Here is a 24,751-nt window from a genome sequence, read left to right on the forward strand (position 1 = left end):
ATGGAATATAATATGGATAGATTATCTAGAGGATAGTGAATATATTTAACTTACTCTTTTATCCAATTTTTACTTATTTTAATTTTACCAAAATAAAACTAAAATCAAACCTCACAGTAAAAATAAAGTGCAAGTGAAGTAAATAGAGTTTGACAGATGACACTAAGATTTTATCGAAGAAACCCCAATTGATATAATAGACCAATTGTAACAGGAAAAACCTCGTTGGACTGTACAATCCTGAGATAAATGATCCGCTATGTTTAAAGCAAAGTATACCGAACTTTGACTCAGTCTCACACCCTATCGTCCTACCAAAAATCAATTACTGACAATCCCTAGCTTTGCGACTCCCCCGTCCAACAGTCCTTGATCTCAGGCTTACTCTCGATCTTTATAAAAGAGTTGCAGGTCGATCAGACAACACTTCATGAATGTTCTGACCCCTTCAAAGTATGATCGCTTCACCCCTTTTCTTCTAGATCTTAATTTGACGAAGAACGAATGAATTCTGCTTTTCCGGAATTTCTGAATCTTTGATTATGCTCCAATTCCGTTGAGATAGAGAACAACACTCCTAAATTACTCTTGTGTTTATGTGTGTACTCTCAAAAATAAAATTAGAAAAATCAGATTGATTTTCTGAATAAAAATATCTTTCAAAGATGGCTCTTTAATAGATCTGGATTTTGTATGCAAAAGCTGTGAATAAACCTATGTGTATGACAAGGTTTATATAGAGTTTAGAATGTCCTAATCTCTCTGAAAATATAGAAAATTTTGTGCATAGGACTTGGAAGGAAATCTAGTCCAAAAAGGAATCAGAATAAACAAGGAAAATGATGTTCTAAGGCTGCCAGGACTTCTTGAACCAGTTCAGGAATTTGGGAACTGGTTCAAGATGGCCAGAAGGTATTTCGAAAGCTTCCTTTGACTCTTGAACCGGAAAATTACAACTCGATCGGACTTGTTTTGACAACGAAATTAGCCAATACACAATATATATATTTTTCACAAACTCCCCAAAATATATATTTCATAATCTCCCCCTTTGGCAATTTCATGAAAAAACCCTAAAAACAACACTTAATCTACCCAAGCAGAAAAAACAAATTACAATGATTGTCAAAGAAATAAAACGGAACTCTTCTTGAACATCATGAAGCTTCAACACATGTAACAACTTGTAACCTGCACATTAGCTCAACAAAACTACCCATGAAACTTAATCAAGAAAGATAAACAATCAACATATATCAATATGTAAATATCATATATATATATATATATATATATCTCCCCCTTAATTCTAGAAACTCTCCCCCTCAAATATGCACACTTCTCCCCTTTTTTGTTACAAATTGACAAATAAAGTTCAAACAAAGAAGGAAAACAAATAATGTGGGAGAATTAACAAGAAGAGAGATCAAAACTATCATCCATGCATAAGTTATTGCAATAAATACAAAAACATGATGATATATAGTAGCAATGGAACCAAAGACAAGTATCCAAGAAAACACATGTTCCATCCATAAGATAAATAACACCAATCATGTTCAAAATTACACACTTGATATATTCATCCAATTAAAAACAAAAATTCCTAATAAAAACTAAAAAGAAAATCTTTTTGGATTTTTTTTTTCAATTTTCAATTTTTTTTGTTCTGATATTTGAACAAATATTATGAGATAACAATTTTCATGAATTTCAAGCATACAGGGATCCAAAAATTTCTGAAGAATTCAAGAGAATTTAAAAATACGAAATTTTTAGACATCACAGATTATTCAATCAAATCAATTCTCAAGCATGCAATCACAACATGAAATTCAACTTGCAATTTTTATGAAGATTTAGAAATTTGCCTAACAAGTTCACATGTGTGTGTGTATGCAATCCAATCTCATCAAATTTCAATCAAATCACATTGACCAACTGTCTAAATCATATTAACCGAAAAACGTCAAGATAAGATTGTTTTGAGCAAATTTTTCTCGGCAAGACGGCTTTCACTCTAAAGAGTAGATAGCAATTCTCTATTTCGACTTGTTTCCTCCTTTCTTTTTACTTAAATAGCTCATCTTCAAAGTCTAGTAGGAGCGTTCGAACTAATCTCAATAGGTAGCATTTTCCTTAGCAAAGGTTTTCAGCATTCTTTTGATTTTTCTTTTCTTTTCATGTTGAAATTTTTCATTTTTTTTTTTTCAAACACATGCTCTATTTTTATTTTTATTTTTTTAAAAAAAAACAATAACCTTTATAGCTTTTATGAGCAATATGACTAGTCAATTTCACAATTATTTCTAATTAAATTTTTCAGAGTTGAACTAGTATACATGAAAAATATGAACTCAAGAGACTCATCTCTAAAAAGAAATAAACAAAACAAATTGTCTATCAATATCTAGATTACACATCAAGAACCTTTCTATCAAATCATTATGTGTCCCCAATTTGCATTCAAAAATAATTAATTCTACAGAAATAATTATCACTCATGTATTGATAAGAAAAACATGATCATTACTTTCTCATGAAAAAAAAACAAAAAACAACCTAAATCCTAAACTACAAGATATGGTCCAATGGAAACAAGATATTCATCAAAGCATAGTCCATGATCATAAAACCTTTTTAGGATTTACTCTAGGGGTTTTGCACCCAATGACCTATTGGAAACAAATTTCCTACCATCTATAGGCACATCCAACCTCAAATCCTCTTTCTTCACCTAAATACCTTTCACCTTCAACTTTTGAAGAGATTTTTTAGGAACATCAACAACATTATTTTTCTTATGTGAATTCCTTTTAGCATGAGAATTTTTAAGTTTATTCCAATTATTTTGCTTTTTAGCATGAAACCTATTCTTTGTAAAGGAATTATGACCATGAAATCCAGAAAAAGAATTATCTTTTTTCTTTTTATAACAATAGTGTTGACTATGTCCAGTTCTACCACAATAAGAACAATAAAGCACTTTGGACACATTCTTAGCATGCATAGGCTCAACAAAAAGCTTAGTCTTGACAATAGGCACATTCAAGTTCATGAGTTTAACAGTTTGACCCTCTTTACTAGATGAAACCTTATTAAAACCTATCCAGTTTTATCACTAACATGCTTACCAACACTAATCATCTTATCAAGCTGAATCTGTTCAGAAGTAAAAGCAATTAATTTCGCTTGAGATTTTTCTAATTCAGGTTCAAGAAAATTAATTTTAGCAACAAAAGATTCTCTAATAGAATTAGCTTGACTTACCTCACTCTCGAGAATTTCTGCTTTCCCTTGAAGATTCTGAATTTCAACTTTATTCTCCTCAAGCAATTTTTGTTTTTGCTTATTCTCCTTTTTCAAGATATCTTTTTTCCTTTTTCATCAACTCTAGTTCCTCAGATTGTTTCTGACTAGCCTTTAACATTGCCTCAAAGATTTTCAATGTATTGCTTTCACTTGGTTCCTCATTAATTTTTTTATCATCCGAATTATAAGAACCAACCTTGCTCAATGTCCCAAATTTGGTAGACTCTCCTACACAAAAAGAAGAATTATTAGTAGTATCATTATCAACATGAGCAAGAAAAGTACTAGAAGCATCTTTTTTATTTTTCTTATCTTTCAATTTAGAAAGATCTCATTTAATAAAATTTTTATTCTTTATATTTTTAAGGAGTGTTCCAAATCTTTTAGATAAACGAGAAAGTTCCTCATCAGAATTTAAACCATCAAAGACAAGATCGGAACTTAAACCATCAAAAAGAAGATCCAATTCACCTTTATTCATACTATTTTCCATCAAGAATTTTTGGAAACAAAAATAATTTTATTTTTCAAAAAAAAAAACTTCCACAAGGGTCAACTCAATGTATAGAGGATGGCTTTGATACCACTTGTTGAGAGTTTGTAGCGGAATGGTTGTGGAATATAATATGGATAGATTATCTAGATGATAGCGAATATATTTAACTTGCTCTTTTATCCAATTTTTACTTATTTTAATTTTACCAAAATAAAACTAAAATCAAACCACAAAGCAAAAATAAAGTGCAAGTAAAGTAAATAGAGTTTGAGAGATGACACCAGGATTTTATTGAGGAAACCCCAATTGGTAGAATAGACTAATTGTAACAGGAAAAACCTCATTGGACTATGCAGTCCTGAGATAAACTATCCACTATGTTTGAAGCAAAGTATACCGAATTTTGACTCAATCTCATACTCTATCGTTCTACCAAAAACCAATTGCTGACAATCCCTGACTTTGTGACTCCTCCATCCAACAGCTCTCGACCTTAGGCTTACTCTCGATCTCTGTAGAAAAGTTGTAAGTAGATCAGACAACACTCCACGAATGCTCTGACTCCTTCAAAGTGTGATCGTTTCACCTTTTCTTCTAGATTAAAATTTGACGAAGAACGAATGAATTCTGCTTTTCTGGAATTTCTGAATCTTTGATTGTGCTCCAATTCTGATGAGATAAAGAACAACACTCCTAAATCACTCTTGTGTTTATGTGTGTGCTCTCAAAAATAAAATCAGAAAAATCAGATTGATTTTTTGAATAAAAATATCTCCTAAAGATGATTCTCTAATAGATATGAATTTTGTATGCAAAAGCCGTGAATAAACCTATGTGTATAACAAGGTTTATATAGAGTTTAGAATATCCTAATCCCTCTGAAAATATAGAAAATTTTGTGCATAGGACTTGGAAGAAAATCTAGTCCAAAAAGGAATCAGAATAAACAAGGAAACTGAAGTTTTAAGGCTGCCAGGACTTCTTGAATCGGTTTAGGAATTTGGGAACCGGTTCAAGATGGCCAGAAGGTTTTTTGAAGGCTTCCTTTGACTCTTGAACCGAAAAATTACAACTCGATCGGACTTTTTTGGTAACGAAATTAGCCAATACACAATATATATATTTTTCATGAACTCCCCAAAATATATATTTCACAATAACTATGCCCTAAAGTTTTAAAAGAGGGTTTTTGGTTTTGCTTTGGAAAATGAAAGTTTTAAGGCCATAGATGAATTGTTTTGGAAGAAGTTTGTGAAACAACCCCCCCTTAATTTGAGTCTTCTAAACAACCATAAAAAAAAAAAAAAAATCAAAATAAAATTCGACATGGAATGCCCAAAATGTCCTCAAGGTGAAATAGATCGCTAAAGTAAATATGGGCTGAAATTTAGCATACCTTGAATTCATCAAAAGGATTAGCCTTGGCCTCATTACATAACATTATAAGGTACTTCAAAAAAAGTGTTTACAAGTCCATTACACTTACAAAAAGTAAAGAAGTCAACAAGTTTCCAAATACCATTCATCCATGATATACAAAAATAATATAACCAAAAGAGACATGCTAACATTGCATGATAAAATGTACACAAAAGACATCCAAACTGCTACCAAATCAACTATGGATGTTGAACATCCAAGGTCAAAGTCTCATTGCTTGAAAAAGACCCAAACAATTAGGATGAGTAATCAAGTTACTCGTAGGATAATGAACATTCATATAACCTAAAGTTTTAACGGTTTTGCAAGTTAGTATAAACGGAAACATGTGGTTCATGCCGCCTAACGTCTATGTTCCAAGTGGACTATGGGATCATCCTAAGTAACTTTAGAACATTTTCAACATAAACTACAATTGTAATGCAATTAGACAACTTTGGAATACCTAATAAACCACAACAAGCTATAACGTCATAGTGTTATCAACTTGAATAAAAAATGCAAAATCAACAAATGTGGACATACTTAGACATACTTGCGCACGTGTGGGGAGAACTTGTATCTCTCGCATTAGAGCCAAACTCTAACCATTTCAACAACGACGTCCTAAGTTTCCAAAATCAACAACTATACCACAACATACACTAAGTACACAATGCACTTTTTCACCTTTCACGCACAACCAAAAAGGATTCCCACAGGTCATGCTCTACGTCATTAAGCTACAATGGCAATGTCAATTACAAGATTTCAGATGTGAATTTCCACTAAGTTACAACAAGGAAGTTAACATATGAATTCATTCATGTTGTGCAACAAATTCTAAATCCATGATTTAAACATCTTCACAATACCAATTACACAATCAAATTGTTGGCCACAACAATATAGAAATTTAACAAGTACACAACTAAAATTCACAAGATTTCAAAACATCACTATATGAAGTATGTTTAACACAAGTTAATAATCATGTACAAGGCTTATATAAGGCTAAACCCTTAGTTAAAAAATTACAAAAAGGTCTCTCTTCTAAATATCTCACAAAAATAATTGCAAAAAGGTCCCTAAGCCAAAATATCTCAAAAAGTTAATCACACAAAACCCCCCAAAAATGAACATGTTTTCGAAGAAATTATGCAGTCATACCCCTAGGAAATTGTAATACCCCTAATTTTATAAAGGATAGTCCTGGTATTTAATTATTTGTTTAATTGGAATTTTAATGGTTTAAATTGTTTAATTACTAATTTGTTTAAGTGTTTAATTATTTTCAGTATTTATTTACTTTAATTGTGATTTAATTATTTAATTATGAATTTAAATTTCATTGGTGGGTTTCTTGTTTCCTTTAATTTGATTTGTGTATTTTCATTAAGTAGTAATTAGGTGTATTTGTGTTAATTCGTAATTTAGTTTTTTCCTTTTTGTTGTGTACCTTCGGTTAATGAAATGTTTTAATGGGATTAAATTAGTGTAATAATTATAATGTTTTAAATTGTTTTAAATTAAATTATCTTTACGGCTTTACAGTAAAATTCACGTGTATATAGCCGATGAATATATACATATATAGTTTCATGGGCCGACTAGGATTGGGAAGTAGGGCTCAGTCACAAATTATACATGATTAGGGTTATTGTTATAAACTTATAAATACAAACCTTACGGTGGTTTAGGGTTTAGAAAATTAAGAGGAATTCTGTAAAACAGAGAGACAGAGAGGTACTGAGAGAAACAGAGGAAGATAAAGAGATGAGGGATAGGATTTGGTCTAGACCAAGGTTGGACCAAGAAGGAGAAAGGAGAGGTTGTTCGTAAGTGAAACCATGAGCAGCAGAGGTGGAACAACAGTTGGGAATCTCGTCGAAAATTTCAGAGACGACAGTTTAGAGTTTCAAATTGAAACTCAAAGGCAAGTTTCTGTTCTTCTCTTTCCCTTAAACTTGTGATCTGTGCATGCTTAGATGGACTCTAGGAGTTTAATGAATGCTTAAATAATCTATTATGCATGCTTAAATTGATAAGTAATCTTATTCAATGAAACTGATATACCAAAATTCTTTAAATTTCAGTTAGTTGTCTCATTCTGTAAACATGTTTAATTCTTGCTTATTTGAGATTAACGATTCATGTGGTTGCCTAGTAGTTAATCTGGAATGCTAAATAACACTGGAACAAGAGTTGAAACACACTACAGAGGCTTGGAAATCACCAGAGTCGAAGGAGACAAGGTGAAAACGGACGACGGCTACCATGGGATTAAGAGCAGGCTCCCAAAACCATTGGAGCCGGCTCCCATTGAGGCGGAGCCGGCTCTAGGTGCAATGGAGCCAGCTCTTAAGGGCTTGGAGCCGACTCTAGGTAGTTTAGAGTAGGCTCCCACGTTTGGGAGAGCCTGCTCTCTTCTTATGCTGAAGCAGAATTGGTTTTAGGGGCTGTTTGGGCCATACAGGGTATCTACACTTTGTTTAAATTGTTCTAAGTGATGCTAGGGATTATAACAAACCTGTATTATGATGAAAAGATTAATTCATAATTGGACTAAGGATTTGGATCAAGTGGCAGTTAAGGAACAAAGGTAGAATGCACTGTTTTGGGATATTTAAATTATTCACGGAAACTTGATGATTCTGTGTTACACAATTTATCACTGTTTAAATTGTATAAAATCAGGTTTATCAGTGTAGTAAATTAGAGAGATCATCTATACTTGGTTTGGAACAGAATTAATGTGTATGTTATGTTAATTGCATCAATATATGCATTTTATAGAGGAATGTAAACACTGTGACTCGTGGTAGTAGTTTGGACAGATGGAATGAGATATTTAGGTTCTGTAATGATTATCTAATATCATGATGTATGTATTAAACTGTATTATGCATATATTGGCTAATGGATTATAAATAACAATTACTGTCTTAACGAGTATGTTGTTTAGAGGATTGTATGCACCGGTATGAGACGGTGGCATACTAGGGATGGATTAGTAAAACACTAAATCCTACCTAACTTGGAGTGAGTTGGATTAACTATAAAAAGTTTAAGTCCTACTTACGTGGATGGTTATGCACAGGTATGGGACGGTGGCATATTAGGGACGGCTCAGTTCAAAACACTGAAACCTACCTATATTGGGGATGGATTAGTTCAAATACTAAGTCCTACCTACATTGAAATAAGATGGATTAACTACAAAAGTTAAGTCCTACTTATAACTAGGTGTCAGGTCAATAAACCTTTTGAATGACACACTTGGAACGGACTTTATATATTTATGTTATGGTACTATGGTATGAGCTTGAGTCTCAGGACCATGGTTAGGGTGTGTATATCGCCTAGTATGGATAGTTGGACAGTAGTTGCTGTTCCCTGGTAGGTCTAGGTATACATGACCACGTAATGTGCGGTTTGCATGGTATTTCTACTTAGGCTGAGACAGACCTATTGGACTAGTGAGCGTCCTATAGTGTGTATTATATACATATATGGACTACTCTAGATATTGTTGAGTCTATCTAGGATGTATCTGCGTATCGGGTTTATGTATGGATCGTAGTAGAATAGCACTTGCATGCGGGCCTGACCCATTTTTTTTTTTTTTCAGGTGTTCGTCAGTTCCAGGGTTAGAGCTTTGACGTGCAGAGCAGATACTGACATTCACTCCTCCGATTATGTAGGAATACTTTCTTTATTTAGCTTGGACTTGTTTCAGTTCTTTTCTCTTCGGTTTGGGATTTTATTAAGGGTCCATGAGATGGATTCCCGAGTTGTAAATAAATGGAGGTTTTGGATTATTGGTTTTACAATAACAACCTTTGAGGATTTTGTAATTAGATTTCTTTTCAGCTATATTATTTATTTCTTTTTAAATTCTGTTTCGTATTCCGTGTTCGTTTTACATATTAATTGTTTGGTATCCCTCGGATCTGTGCTCGGACTTGATCACCCGTGGCTCTAGAATCGAGGGGTATCTCAGAAATGAAATTAAACAAGCATGTTTTTCTACACAATTTAATTAGGCATTAACTATAAATAAAATTAAAGTGAATGCATGCGATATCAGAAAATAATTCTGGACACTAAACCCTACCTAGGGTTCTACAAAACCCTAAGGCAACACGAAAAAAAATAAACAAATAATTGATTAATTAAATAAATAAAAATGTGCCAGAAAAAGGAAAAAGATGACATGGTCATCACAAAATCCATCGACACGTACAACTCCTATGTGGAGAAACGAAACTCATGGACAACGATGTCCTTGCCAAGACCAAATCAAGCAAAAAAGGAAAACAACCTTACTCTCGTAAGGAACTGATAACAGATGTCAGGTCCCACCCAATACTTCATTATATAATACACTCTAAGTGTCTATTCATAGACACTTGCCGCATTCAAATGGAATTGAATACATGCATGCAAGATAAAACTGAACCTCTCTCACACAAGGGAAATGAATAACTCATGATAACGCATACAAAACTCCTAATCATGTGGAACTTGACCTGCCTCTACGCGGTCCTGCCCCACATCAACAATCTCTTACCACCCTTACTTATCGAGAAGTCGTACGAAACAGCCTAACGTCAAGTTCTCGCATACGAAATTCTAAGGGAGAAGAACCATACCGAAACTTAACAAATTTATCTTGTAACCCATGCACCTGGCATTAACATGCAACATACGACAACGCCTTAAAATAGGAATGTCAAAGAAACTAAACAAGGCATCTCGGGATGTCGCGTCTTACCTTGCCCAAAAGAAGGATCTCTCCAAGAAATAATCTAAACATTCCATGTCGCAAATAATCTACACTTTACTAAGCAACCACATCTCCAACCATTAAGGTAACACAACTAAAAGCCCACCTGCCATTAATTACCAATAAAATCAACACGTAGTAACTTAGCACTCATAAATCATACATCATCTTCCAGTTAAATAGTTTTTGAGCACACACATAGTCATATAAATACATCATTGCTTCATTATGTAATGGTCATAACCGGTATATCATTACATTAATGAAACCAATACTATACATCACAAATCACATCTTGCCTCACGGGCTCACACACTAACCATTATCCTCATCACCATCCGATTCGAAATCACACTGTTGAACTTGTCCACAATGACAGCACAAATAAACCCGTTACTGTACAAAACTCACTAGTAGCCCCCGTCACAACAATGTAGAGGTATTTTCTGTTGCACATATAACATCATGGGTATCCCCCATCACCAACACAATCATAGGTAACCCCCTATTACAAACATAAGACTCACAGGTAACCCCAGTTACAACACAAGACTCACAGGTATCCCCCGTTATAACACAAGACTCACAGGCATCCCCTATTACAATACAAAACTCACAGGTATCCCCAGTTACAGCACAAAACTCATAGGTATCCCCCATTACAACACAAGACAAAAGACTGATAGGAATACCTCGTTACAACATAAAACATACGACTCATGGGTAGCCCCGTTACAACACACGCGACTCACAGGTATCCCCCATTACACAACACAGTCACAAGTAACCCCCCATTACATAACAAAGTCACAGGTAACCCCCCGTTACACAACATAGTCATAGATAACTCCCCATTACAGCAAGAATCAACCATAGGTAGTGCATCAACTCATCTGTAGACAGTTCTTCTTCATGTTCCCCGGCTAACCACACTGAAAACAAACCCTAGAACTAGGCCAATCAAGAGGACACTCTGCCTTGAGGTATCCTGGCTGCTTATAATGATAACATACTAAACTAGTCCTAGAAAACCCTGAAGACATACCAACAATAAGAGTAGCGTATGCTGTCCGCTGTTCCTGAGAACACGATGAAACACCTCTATGTTTCCTTCTTCCCTGACTCTCAGAAGAAGTACCCACACTAATGTCTTGTACCCAAGAATCCCTAATACCACTCCTTTCTTGCCAGTCCTTGGCCTCAGCCTCTGGAATGCTTTCGAATAATTCTTTAATCTTAAAAGTGTCACCCCTAGCCAAATGGAATGATTTAAGCAATACATAAATCACCATGTTTTTTCCTCCTCATTCCTTAACACATCCGTGGCAAAATAAGAGAAAGAAGTGAACTTATTCTCATACTTTGTCACCGACATGTTGCCTTGCTCAAGACTATCAAGCTGTATTCTCAACTTGCTCTAACCAATCGTACACAACTAGTGAGTCCAAACTTCCCTTAAACGACATCTTTATAAGTTTGTCAAATTAAATAATGTACCGTAGGTTCTGGTCCATCTCCGTCTCATATGATTGAAGAATTGGTTGATATACCACTTGTGGAACTATAGTACGCGCCAAGTTTCAAAAAGCTGAGACTACGGTCCTCGCTAATAAAACATCGTCTATTGGTACTTGTGGATTAACATCCACATCTCTACCTTAACCCTATCCTAGAGGAACCCCGTCATGTAGGGACTACCCATCACTTACTCGCCCTTTAACTCCACTCGGATCCATTACTCTACGTCGTCCTCAGGCACGGTACTATAAAAGCAAAAAGGATGGTCAATCCGACATCACACTAAATAGATCAATCCACGAGCTAGGGTACTCATACTGCTCGTTCGATAAAAAGCTAAATGCGCATAAATTCAGAAATTGTCAAGTTCCTCACATACATGGGTCATAACCCTCCGTACTCTAATAAACAACACCACCATGAATACCTACCCTATTAACAACTAGAACATGCTTGCTAAAATGAAATGACTCCCTAGTGAATAAATGACCACAACATAAACCTAAACACATAATCATGTCCCAAAACGAAATCGTAATTATCCTGCTCAAGTAATTATCATCCTTTCATATAATCCATGCTCGTATAAACAATGCTCAACTATCGACCATACTATCACGTATAACATGATTTCTTCAATAATAAACACTTAACAAATAAGCAGGTAGTTAATCAAGCATACTTTAAACAAAATTAATCATTTCATCAATCATATAAGTAATTGGACATAATCATTTAGCATTTAGCAGTTCAGCATGCTTTTATATTCAACAAATAATAAACATATAAACATTTAATAAATTTGTTTACATGTTTTCAACTCATTAAATAAATAACACATAAGCATGTAATGATATTAATCCAAATTCCGACTCCCACCTAGGTCAACCATTCCCGCCGTCCTTAGGTTTTCGAACCTAAAATTCTGATACCATTTTGTAACGATCCAGATCCGCTGGATTCGAATCGCTAACCGGGTCCTTACCCAAACCCGAGGACATGCAGGGGTACTATGGTTATTTCACCTTAAATTAATACTTTAAGGCCCAACAAGGGCAAAATGGTCATTAAACACAATTATAATGGTTCAAGACCCCAAAAGGGTAAAATAGTCAATTACTAAGGTCATATAATGATTAATATGAAGTCTGGAGGTAATATGGTCGTTCTCGTGGTTAAAATATAATTTAATGCATTTTACTATGTCACATGGTTCTTGGTTATATCGTATTAAAGGTGTAAATGGCAAATTAGGCAAAAAAAAAAAAACCTACAAAGTTACAGGAATCGGTCAACGTTTGGACACTACACGGCGACCGAGGACACTCGGTCGACGTGTGGGTACTTCACATCAACCATTAAGGGCCATCCAGTACACTGACTAAAAACATGAGATATCGGAACTACACATCGACCGAAACCCCCAATCATGGATAATTAGTTTCTTTTATTGACTAAACAAATCTCACTTAGCCACCCCAAAATACAATCACTAAACACCACTAAAATTCCACGTGTATATATATACACACACACCTACTTGAAAAACACCCAAATAATTCCTTTACTCTTCAAACAAAACAATGCTACATACTTAAAATAGAATTATTACATATACCACTACCAACATACCACAAATGCAAAAAGTCATAGGATTGTAGCTCTCGTTGCACTCATCAAACTTCCCTTCTACGACGTCATCAAAATCCAAGTCAAGTTAGATCAAAACCTAGCCCGAAGCATGTAAAATGAAGAAGAAATGAAAAGCTTAAGTAAAAAGAGAGATACGGTTGGTAGAGAGAGAGATGAAGAAATGAATTGTGGTCCAAAAATGGGCTAAGTCACCCTATTTATACTAAAGGTCAAACCGTAGGTCCCGCCTCCCATTTAAACAATTAAAATGGCTCATTTAAGTCTCGAACACTTGCAAACAACAAAACGCAGTGCAAAACAGATATTCCCTACATAAACGAAGAAGACAGTGGTGTCAAGAAATTTCTCGAACACGAAAATCCGTTGCGGGGCCCCACCTGGCCCCTTTCAAACACGAAAATTGAAAATAATATAAATGAACCCAAATAAGTTTGTAAGAGTTCTAAACCTGAAGAAACGCCCCATACAACTCCCGAAATATTGCGGCACGCATCCCCATGCACAAATAAAATAAATGAAAAGGCCTAAAAAAATGTCAAAAAAAAATCGGAACGTTTATTTGATTATAATCAGTCACTAAAATTGGGCAAGTTGACCTAATCACCTCATCTAGGTCATTTAGAGTGTTAATCGCAATTAATCAACTAACAATTTTCGCATCGCGTAACTCACATTTGGTACGCATTTTGTTTTTGGCGTTTTTGTTTTTGTCAAATACTGTAACAGTGAAAAAAAATGTATTTGGTAAAAACTATATTATTTTGCACATTGTCAAAATGTTTTGTGAACATTGGCCAAAATTTGAAACACTAATTTAGTGTTTTTATATGTTTCTGCATTGTAGCGTTTGAAAGTGTACTGATGAGCAATAAATTTTTTTTTTTTTCTTCAAAAACTCTTAAATGACATTTTTATGCTAACCATTATATTTTTAAACCTGCAACACTTTTTTACCAAATATGTTTTTGTTTCCAAAAATCTTGTAACAAATGAACGTAATTAAACATGCTTCCGATTACTATTTAAAACACTCTGCAACAAAACCTTATTTCGTTTCAAGTTAAAAACAAAAAGCATACCAAACAGACCCTATAATAGTTGTTTTTCATGTTTTTGCATTTTAGGACTAAAATTTTAGCTTGTTTTCTCTAACCTAAGCTCAACCCAAAGGTAAAATTTTGAACGTAAATTTCTCTCCATGTGTATATATACACACGTGTGTATAATGTATGCAATAGTGCAGGATTCTTTACTAGTAAAAACTAAATTATTGGAAAAAAAAATTTGATAAAATTTGATTAGATTAAATACCAATCTGGTAAATCCAACTAAATAGACCATGATTGAGCTCGGGCTAACTCTTCTTAACCCAAGTTGAATTCAACTCAGATTTAGATAACGTTTTGCAATGATTTTGCATACATAATTGGCAAATATAGCAGATTAAAGCACGCGCAGAAACAAAATAAAATTTACATGGTTTGACAAATTGCATACATTCACGGACGAAAAACGACTATCTCTACTTCAAAATTTGATTACACATTTTTTCTCTTCTCACAAACTCAACTCACTTTTTCTCTCTCTACAATTATTTCTTTTCTCTTTCTAACTAAACCCATCTCTATTTATAAAATATTTAAAACCCAGTTCCTTTGTTAGATAAGAATTATATTACTTGCATTCAAGGAGTTACCAAATCAATCTCAACTCTAATATATAAAAATAATGAGACATAATTTATTTCACAAATTTAAATATTTCAAAAAAAATAAATAAATAAAAAAAGCTCTAATTTACACCATCTGAGCCACAACAACACGTGGCCCATAATTGACTCCTTTGTTTTTAATCTTCCTGTTTTACAATGTGAACATTTTGGTCCTGGGTCATGACCAAATATATATGTGTGTATATATTTATGTAACAAATATTAGAATCGATCTGTGTGGTGGTAATTTTTAACTATTATTAAAATAAATAAATTATCTTCCTTGCTTAAGAAAATTAAAGAACTTTGTTGTTGGATAAAGTGGGTCTTTCTGTGATGGCATCTTTTCAACATACCGGAATGTCTTATTCTATTTTATACTATCCAATTGCTGGCTAGAGAAAAAGGGCAAAAAGACAAAAAGTCACTGTGTGTTTCTATATGACTTTTGAGTATATATTTGAAGTGATATTATTATGAACTTGTCATTCACTTATTTGCGGTATGTGTGAGAGAGAACTATAGATTGTTTATTATTATTATTTTGGAGTGTGCATAATTGCATATCGACTTTAGAGTATTATGTTAGAAAAAATGTATTTAAATAATTGTATTTAAATAATTGTATCGTCACTTTTTAAAAATTATTGAAACATCTGTCACGTTCAAACGAAAAAATCAATAGAAATTCATCTAAATCTAAATATCAATTTATACAGACTACACTTTATTTATATATATGCATTTTCGTCTGATTAACTGAAAATATAAAATTTATATACTCATATTCAATAATTTGAAAACATGTTCTTTCAAATATCTTTTCCTTTGTCCTTTTAGTCTCATCCAATATAGAAATGAAATAACAAAATTCTTAGATTAACATGTTGGATGTGAAACTCTTAACAACTTGTAGTATTATTAGATTTTCACTTCAATTAAGTATATATTAGGGCTCGAACATTTAATTTTTCCTTTAAAAAGAAGAGCTCATATTCTTAATAGAGATAAAAATAAATAAATAAATAAACTACTCCGTATTTTATTTACAAACAACCAATGAAGAATTAGAAACTCATTTATAATGACAATTATAAGCTCTTCAACTACTCATCTTGTTATTCGCTGCAGGAAGAGAGAGAGAGAGAGAGAGAGAGAGATTTATCATTATTGAGATATAATATCACAAATAACTTAATACGTTATAGAAGCATGTTGCTTCATGCAATGGAATTTAATATTTTGTTATTGCACCAAATCCTTGTCACTAAGTGAACAAATCCGACTATTTATTGAGTGTCTAGCAAGTAATTTATTATTAAGTGATGTACTATCATGTGGTTGTAATTGCCCCATCTCTGTCTTTTTCTGTTTGGATTCAAAGAAAGTGTAAAAAATTCGAATCACATACCTGCTGCGTGCCCATTTTGTTGAAAAAATCAAAGTCTATGTTATCGAATGGGAATTGAAATAGATATATATATAAGTTGATTGTTAATTCCATTTAATAACTTACACTCCTGAGTTGAATTGTAAATCATCCAATTGTATTACGATTAAGTGCCCGACTCAGGCAACTTTTGAATCGCAAAACACCCAGATAACGAAAACCCAGCTCATCCCTTACCACTTGGTCAATCTCCATTTTGATTTCTCTATAAAAAATAAATTTTTCATCCAAATTGTTTAAGCAAAATTTCTGCTCGGTTTTAATTAATCAAAGGCAGTGAGAAGTTATTCCATGTACAGTCGAACAGCTTTTGAGCGAACCCATCGGAATAGGGATGGGTTCGGAATTCCCCAATATACATATTTTTTAAATAAAAAATTTAAATTTGAACAAATTTAACATAAATTTGTAATTTTTTTTTAGTCTAGTCAAATATTTAACCACATAATAACAAAAATGTTGTTAAAATTTAAAACAATCACAACAAATAAGAAAAAACAAAAATTAAAGCTAATAAACGAATATTTATTTATATATTAATCGTTAATTGAAAAACTTTGCGAGTTTTAAATTCTCTTCCCAAATCCACCCCTAACTCTATTAGGATGATCTCAAACCCACCCCTAACTCTATTAGGATGATCTATGGGCGGACAATCACAGGGCAAATTTGTTGATGAAACAATGCCTTGCATATAGGCTAAATGCAGTCTGAAAGTACATTTTCCAAGCCTCGTGCACTTGTTAAACTTCATAGCACTGTGCCTAACAAGGGAATGGTAGGTATAAAAGGAGCTACAAGCGCAACCTGTATAGTCAACATGAACACCCTACACTTTCCAACTAGATTTTTCAGCAGCAATCCTCAGAGCTTGAGGATGATGCAGGGTATGTTATTATGCCCTATGCACCGTCGAAAGGGTTCATGGTGTCTCTCGTATGAAGAACATGAATGGCAACGATCTTCGACATTGTCACAGCTGCACTCTACAAGGTGATACTATACTCAGAAAACTCTAGGAACCCCAAAAATTAACCTTTAAATGGAATTCCATAAATATGTTCAACCGGGCAACCGCTCTAATAATAATATTGAAATTCTTTCGTAAACCAAGGTTCATGTTTCGATCAACCAAGGCTCGTGTTTCGATCAACCAAAAGTACGTACATTCATCTCTAGACAAAGAGCATGCTATCAGGAAACCAATTTGAACAAAAGCCAGTAAATATTATTATCAACATGTTACTGAAGAAAATATTTCCATGTTGAAGCTGAACAGGCAAATAGCATTGACATTGCCAGACAAAACACCAGGAATAATGATAAATCTTTGAACCAATGAAAACCATTACTTAAAGTCTAATACAAGGCATACCAAAATGGTCTCTGTTATTGTAACAAAGGAGGATTGAAGTGGCGACTTAGCCGGAAGAAGTTTTCTTTTGCTGGAAGATGACAGCAAAGATAGGGACACCTACACCAATGCTGAAGACACCGAGGACAGTAAGACTCATCTTCAGCGCCTGATGATTCATCATGTCCAAGTTGTACATGTGCTTTGCGTGAACGTAGAATGGTTCATCGTGGCCATGAGCATGTCCTCCACTCATTCTCTTCATGCCAGTTGAATGGAAGCCTCTATTCACTGTCACAAAAAAGATTATGAGTTGAAACGATTGTGTAAATTCACACATAGTGGTTTCCTAAAATAGATTATCCAACAGAAAGATATTAACACTTTGGTTATAAGCTATGAAGCACGGACACTACTCCCAGAGGCCCCGTACCCGTGTCGGATACTTTTCGGACACCGACACCCGTGTCCGAGGCTCGGACACGTGTCCGACACTTCTGTAAAGTGTCCAAATATTATTTTTTATTAGACACGCGTGTCTGAGGCTCGGACACACGGTCCGACACTTCTGTGAGACAAAATTTACTTTCTCTCACTCCTCTCGGTCTCTCCTCTTCTTCAATTATCTCTCTTCATGAACAAGATATATATATATATATATATATAAGTTACATAAACAAAACTTTGTGAAAGACTAAAAGTATATATGTTTATTCATATACATATTTAGTTCATTATAGCTATGTCTCTTCTGCACATCTTCTTTTGAAATTTGGATCAACTTTATTTTTCATTTATTTTCTGTTTTGTCTTGCCTATATTTTTCTTATAACAGAGATGAAATTATTGAAATTGATTCTATTCTTTGTTGTTATTTTATTTTTCTGTACAAGATTCTAGTAATTATATTTTGAATATATAATTATATATAGGCGTATCCCCGTCGTGTCCGTGTCCTATTTTTTTGAAATTTGTCATGTCGCCGTATCCGTGTCGTGTCGTACCCGTGTCCCGTATCCGTGTCCGTGCTTCATAGGTTATAAGCAACACAAGGAATGCTATATTTTTACGGTCACTATAAGGAGCTTATTCGAAACATTACTTTTAGTTCTCTAACTTTGCAATTAAGAATTGCATTTGCCAGAAAAAATTTAGATTCTTTGGTCTTATCGATAAAAAGTTGATTGTTTGGCGAAAAATAAAATGTTGTGATATTTACTACATCAGTTACATAATATGGGAAGCAGCAGGGAAAAGAAAAGAAAAAAAAAATAGAACATAAAAGCAAACAAGACAAAATCAACATAGCCTGTCGTGTGTTTCATTTAAAGAGTACTGTAGTAAAATTAGTTGTTGAAACCACAAATTGCTAAGGTCTAGGTCCTACTCTTTTGACATAACAACTTAAAGCTATAAAGAAGTGAAATTGTATGGTTAACAACTATTATCAAGTAATACAAACCTTACTTTGGTAGCACTAGAAGCTGCAATTCTTTAAATTTGGTTGAAGACACATTTGAATTGTAAAATAACATTGTCAATTTTGTACCAGCAATTTATGTAATGGAAACAAGTCTTTCCACAGATTTATTTCAATGTTTCCTACAAATGCATCAGCAAATCTGTCTTGGATTATATCCCGATCCCACAAGCTTTAGGTGAAACAAAATAACATCCTCCTCCAAAAAAAAAAAAAGAAAGAAGACGACTCCAGTGTTTCAAACACAGTTCAACTTCAACGAGGGTTAACAAACTTACCAGGTTTGTTCCCGCAGGATGAGTCAAAAAAGTGTAATAGTAAGGAACGCAGCAACAGGTCAAAGCTCACGATTTACTCTTTCTTCTCATTTATTTATTTATCGTTTATTATTTATTGATCCATAGTTAACTCAGTCGACAATTTTTCTATTGAGGGAACCATAACATTGAAACACAAATGCAAAGAAAAGAAGTACTAGTTAACTCAGTCGACAATTGTTTGTTGCATGTACACTATTGTTATATTTATGGGTTAAGTGCAACAAAACCCCTCGTTATATAAAAAATGTGCAAAAAACACCCCCATTAAAGTGCATATAAATCCCTGTATTATTAATTTTTGAGCAAATTGCCCCCTAATAGTCAATTTTGACCAAATTTTTTATAAAAACCCTAAAATACCCTCATTGCTGATGTAAGCATAAAACAATAATAATTAAATATTTCTATGCAAATATAAAAAGATATATATAAAAGGGGAAAGCTAACTTCCCCTCTTCATGGAAAGGGTAAGCTTTGTCTCCATTTTTATTGGACAAATAATGCCCCACTTTACTATTTTGCAATTCAAATTAGAGTTAATTTTGCCATTTTACATCTGGTTTTTTTTTTTTTTCCTCAAATTGGCCGACAACATCTCAGCTTAACCCACTACCTACCATCACCGCCATCTACTCCCCACAACCGCAACCACCGCCAGTTCCTTCACCACCGTTGTTGCGGCCACTACCCCAACCCACCTCACCTTTTCCGATTTAATTTCTCTCTCAATGGCGGCACCACCACAGGAACTTGATGACACCACCACCACCAAAACCCCATTTTTTTCCCATATCCGACAACCACCACCACCACCAAAACTTGTGTCATCAACTTCCTGAGGTCTTCCGGCGACACCACCATCCCCATAGCCGACAAACAACACCACCGAAACCCCATAGATGATGGCAATCTAGTGGACTTCCGACAAACGAACCCCACACAGCTGGTTCAACTCACGACTCACCACCACAAATCTTCATCACAAATCTCAAATTCTTAGACCTCAATGCCCTGTGTGTAAAAATTTATGTTTACATTGTGCAAATCATCATCCTTTTTCGGTTCAATCAAGTTAGTCCTTTTTTATGATTCCTACAGTGAAGTCCCATCTGAGAATCATAGTCCTATTCAAATTGCTTGCTTCATTGGCTTTCCTAATGTTCCGGTCACTGTGGTTCTTATATTGATATATTACTCCCTTTGTCCCAAAATAAATGTCTCTTTTCGGGAATTGTGAGTTATAGTTCCCCAAAAGAGACATTCTTTTTGAGACAGAGGTAGTATATAGTTTCATATATGACTCAATCACAGTGTATATATAATTAAATGGCCGGCCAGGAGAGAGAAAACAAGTATTTTGTTTTTTGTTTTTATAAACTAAGGTTAATTTAGACCTTTCATTGTTCAATTACTCAATTTGTCCTTATTTGCACAAATTAAAAAATACAGGGAGTTATTGAACAACGGGGGTAATTGCACATTTTGAATATAATGAGGGGGTTTTTTGCACTTAACCCTATATATATATTAAAAAAAACAAATACAAAAAATTCCACTTTACCTAGGGAAAATAAAATAAAAACAAGTGGCTTTGTAGAAGTCTCTTACGATGACAAGGTCATAAAAATTTGAAAGTAGATACCATCTATATCCCTGAGGCTAATTCTATAGCCGCTAATCCAAGCCAAGTGCATCCTGATTTTGACCATATATTTATGGATAATTGACAACGAACAGATTGATTGCATTTGAAGAGAATATTTAAAGGGAACATCTGAAAGGATGTTGCAACTTTTTGGAGATTGAGTTCCTCATTAGAAACAACATAATGCAACACATTAGCACTTACCAAAAAAGAAAAACATAATGCAACACATTAGCAAGACTAGATATAACATATTTAAATGTGATCTTATCCAACCTAAGATTAGAAACAAAGAGCTTCAGGAATGGAATTTACAATTCTTTTTTTATAAGCATTAGTTAACAGTTTGTCAATCTCCTTTCTTTTTTTTCCCCAAGCATAAAAGAAGTGTTTTTATATGTGTAGGCACCTAGAGACGCAAACTGCTGGGAAGTCAAAGCAGAATGCCTGGAAGGTGACCCCTTTTATACAATAAAAGAGTTGATGTAAGAGAAGGGCCTCCTCAAAAAGGCTAAATCCTATGCCATTTCCTTCTTCTCCCCTTCTCATTCATATTTATATACATGTAAGAAGTTCAGTAAGCAGATATGTTGATGGAGATTCTTAACAAACCTCAAACAACAACCGGCCAGTTAACTTCTCAGCCGTTAGATCGACATACTTACAGCCACTTCAGCAATTCAAGATTAAGGGTACAGATAACACCCTTCCCTTGGTACATGTAGCTTTTTTTATACCTCAGTCAAAGACATCACAGAAACAAAAATCACATTCTAACTCCAAACCATACAAATATGAAGAAGAAAATAGAAAGAAAATAGAAAGAAGAGCAAAAATACTTGTGTGTGTACATGTTTGAGGTTTGTGTTTTACAAACAATAGCCTTATACAGGTGAGGGAACATGAAAGTGCCGGGGAAAAGACGTGAAAGGGGTTCATCCTCTTATTTTTTCTTTTTGCAAAGAAAAATGAAAGGAGAACATCTACATCAGGTTAATGAATCTGAAACCGATATAAAAAAATTATCAAGACCAGGCACAGTTGTCTCATAATTGACCCAATATATATATATATATATACCAACCTAAAAAACATGGACATGGATACGCCAACACATCAAACTCTAAAAACGTAAGACATGGACATGGACATGGCGTGAACACGGCTAATATAAATATAAATTTTCATTTATATATCTATTGAGTAAGACAATTATAGATCATTAATTAATTTAAAATTTCTATACTAAAGTTACATAAGTTAGAGATTGAAGCTATTTGAATATCAAAAAGAATATATTATATTATATACAACATTACTATCCTATCTGGTTATTATAGTTATGTCTTTTTTTCATTACATACTTTCACATGTATTTAATGTCAATTTTTTTAGGAAAAGGATGTTGGACAGTTTGATGTATGTGAATAATGTTGTTTCTAAGACTGTCATGCGTTTGTTTTATAAAGACAGAGTGTGGAATGTGTCGGTCAACTATCCGGAATGTGTTGACCAAGTTTCCGAGATGTGTCAGGTTAAATTTATGAAACATAAAAATTATTTTTAAATTAGGGACAAGCCGTGAAGCATCGACGACGTGTACAGGAGTATCCATGAAGTGTCGGGGTCAGCCAAAAAAAGAGTGTGAATTCATTTCAAAGAAACCAATAATATAGACTGGAATCCTTAAATCAAGGGCTATGCTTTTGGAACAATGAGCAAAATCTTGTATGGAGAAAACGATATAGAAGATTCCATCACAATGACAAACGGGATCATTATCAAAGCAAGTTGATATGAAGTATGATAAATAAATAAAATAAAAAAGAAGATAAATTTCATCAATTCCACCAAGAGTGGAAATTACAAAGAAGCTAGAGTAATGAACACAAAAACAGATTGTGGACATGGATGCAATTGTTGCATAATACAAGGTAATGGACACAGGATGTATCCATTTGTGCTTTATACAAATCTGACAAGCTAAAGTGAAATGCTTTATGTACATATATGACGATCTAAATGGAAAACAAAGCTAAAGACTCGTCTTTTACAAACAACAACAACAAACAAACAAAGTTTTTTTCCCTACGACTTAGGGTCTCTTGACTTTATAGCCAAAAAAAAAAGGCTCGTCTTTGATAGCAAATATATATATATATATACACACACACACACACACACACACACATACATACAATAACAATAAGATAAACCATATGTTATAACAATAACAACTGAGAAAATTAAAAACAAAACAATAAAGTAATAATTTTAACAATAACAAGTAATAAAGACATCACAAGCTCCACTTTTCAAAAAAAAACGTAAACTTCAAATGTTCCAACATTACAATAAACTTCAAATGTTCCAACATTACAATCTGTTTATCTACCCCACATAACATCTTCTAAAATTAAAGGCAACAAGACCATAAATGATAAAATTAAAAAAAAAAAAAAAGAAAAAAAAAAAAGAAGCAAAGATATGCCTCCTACTTCCCTATACCATAACAACCGCACTAAGAACAATCCAGTTCCCACCTTCTTAGCTTAATGATAGAGACCCAATTTCCTTCTAAAATTCTAACACTTAACATGCATCGGAAAAGACAGAAAGCAGGTGCTTTCAAATTATCACACTCATATAAGACTGCCACAGACTCAGCTCAAGATACATTAACAGTAGTAACCAAACCAGAACCAAAAAAAAAAGTTCTATAATTCATTAGCCATCATAGAATACTTGAAAATATGATCTACCATTCTTTATTTACACATCGAGCAAGGATTCATAATTATTCATTTTAAGTACAAATATCTAATCAAAACCCACTTATTCAATAGTTGAGGTGAGCTTCGAGCTGTGAGAATCATATAATACAAAGCATTGACCTAAACTGCAACATCAATTAACAAAAATGAATCATATTCATTTAATGAAAATGCACATTACCAATACATAAAAAATATACAAATATGCATACATACATTCCATGGTTTGCAACAACGATTCAATCAAATAATCGAATCGATGTTTAGAAGTAAACCCTTTTGGTTGCTAAGAAAACCCAATCAAATTTTGAATCTAATAAAATTTACCGTGGACTGAAGACACTGATTAATAGAGAAACCCTAAGTTATATACAATCGGAGCAAAGTGAGGAAGAGGACTGACCTGATTTGGGGAGAAATGATTCTGTGGAAGTGAGGAGCTTCGAGGCGCAAGATCTGAGCCCGTTGTTCAAAGCCATGACCGATCGCTGTGATTTTGCAGAGAGAAGAGACAGAGAGAACGAACAAACAAGAAGTGGGGAGCACACGGAAATGACCAAAGCGAAGGTGTAGTAAAAGAGATGATCGTGTGGTTCGGATTCGGCATATGAACGTCTTGGGCTGAAATGGAAGCCCATGAAGGGAACCAAACTGAAGAGCCCAGCCCAATTAAAATGATAGTTGGGCTAGGGTTGGTACTCGACTCGATGAATACTCGACCCAAATGTTGTTCATTTAGATGAATGAATGAAATTCAACAGACTGAAGTGCATTAAATTCCCTAAACTTTTTTCACTCCCTCAAAAAAAACTCCTTAAACTATCAAGAAA

At 33.9% G+C, this 24,751-nt stretch overlaps 1 protein-coding gene and 1 non-coding gene across 2 annotated transcripts; both read right to left on the bottom strand.

The window, feature by feature from the left end:
* Positions 1–17,554: 17,554 nt before the first annotated feature.
* On the bottom strand, positions 17,555–24,485 carry LOC132273845 (uncharacterized). Its single transcript, XM_059774928.1, has 2 exons — positions 24,325–24,485; positions 17,555–17,993 (listed from the first exon to the last, which is right to left on the bottom strand). Exons 1-2 carry the CDS (start codon positions 24,398–24,400, stop codon positions 17,770–17,772), a joined length of 300 nt encoding a protein of 99 aa, XP_059630911.1. The 5' UTR covers positions 24,401–24,485; the 3' UTR covers positions 17,555–17,769.
* On the bottom strand, positions 21,709–21,817 carry LOC132275814 (small nucleolar RNA snoR109). The gene has a single exon (XR_009470760.1). It is a non-coding gene; the product is annotated as a small nucleolar RNA snoR109 (small nucleolar RNA).
* Positions 24,486–24,751: the final 266 nt, after the last annotated feature.

Source organism: Cornus florida, unplaced genomic scaffold (genome assembly GCF_030987335.1).
Source record: "Cornus florida cultivar Cherokee Brave unplaced genomic scaffold, ASM3098733v1 CherokeeBrave_3.0.0_Hap2_Chr09, whole genome shotgun sequence".
NCBI classification, from domain to species: Eukaryota; Viridiplantae; Streptophyta; class Magnoliopsida; order Cornales; family Cornaceae; genus Cornus; species Cornus florida.

Bases quoted from the DNA above. Each gene is read 5' to 3' on its own strand.
- LOC132273845 (XM_059774928.1), bottom strand. From the start codon at position 24,400: ATGGCTTTGAACAACGGGCTCAGATCTTGCGCCTCGAAGCTCCTCACT. The intron at 17,994-24,324 runs GTCAGTCCTCTT...TTTTTGTGACAG, and splicing joins ATCATTTCTCCCCAAATCAG to TGAATAGAGGCTTCCATTCA.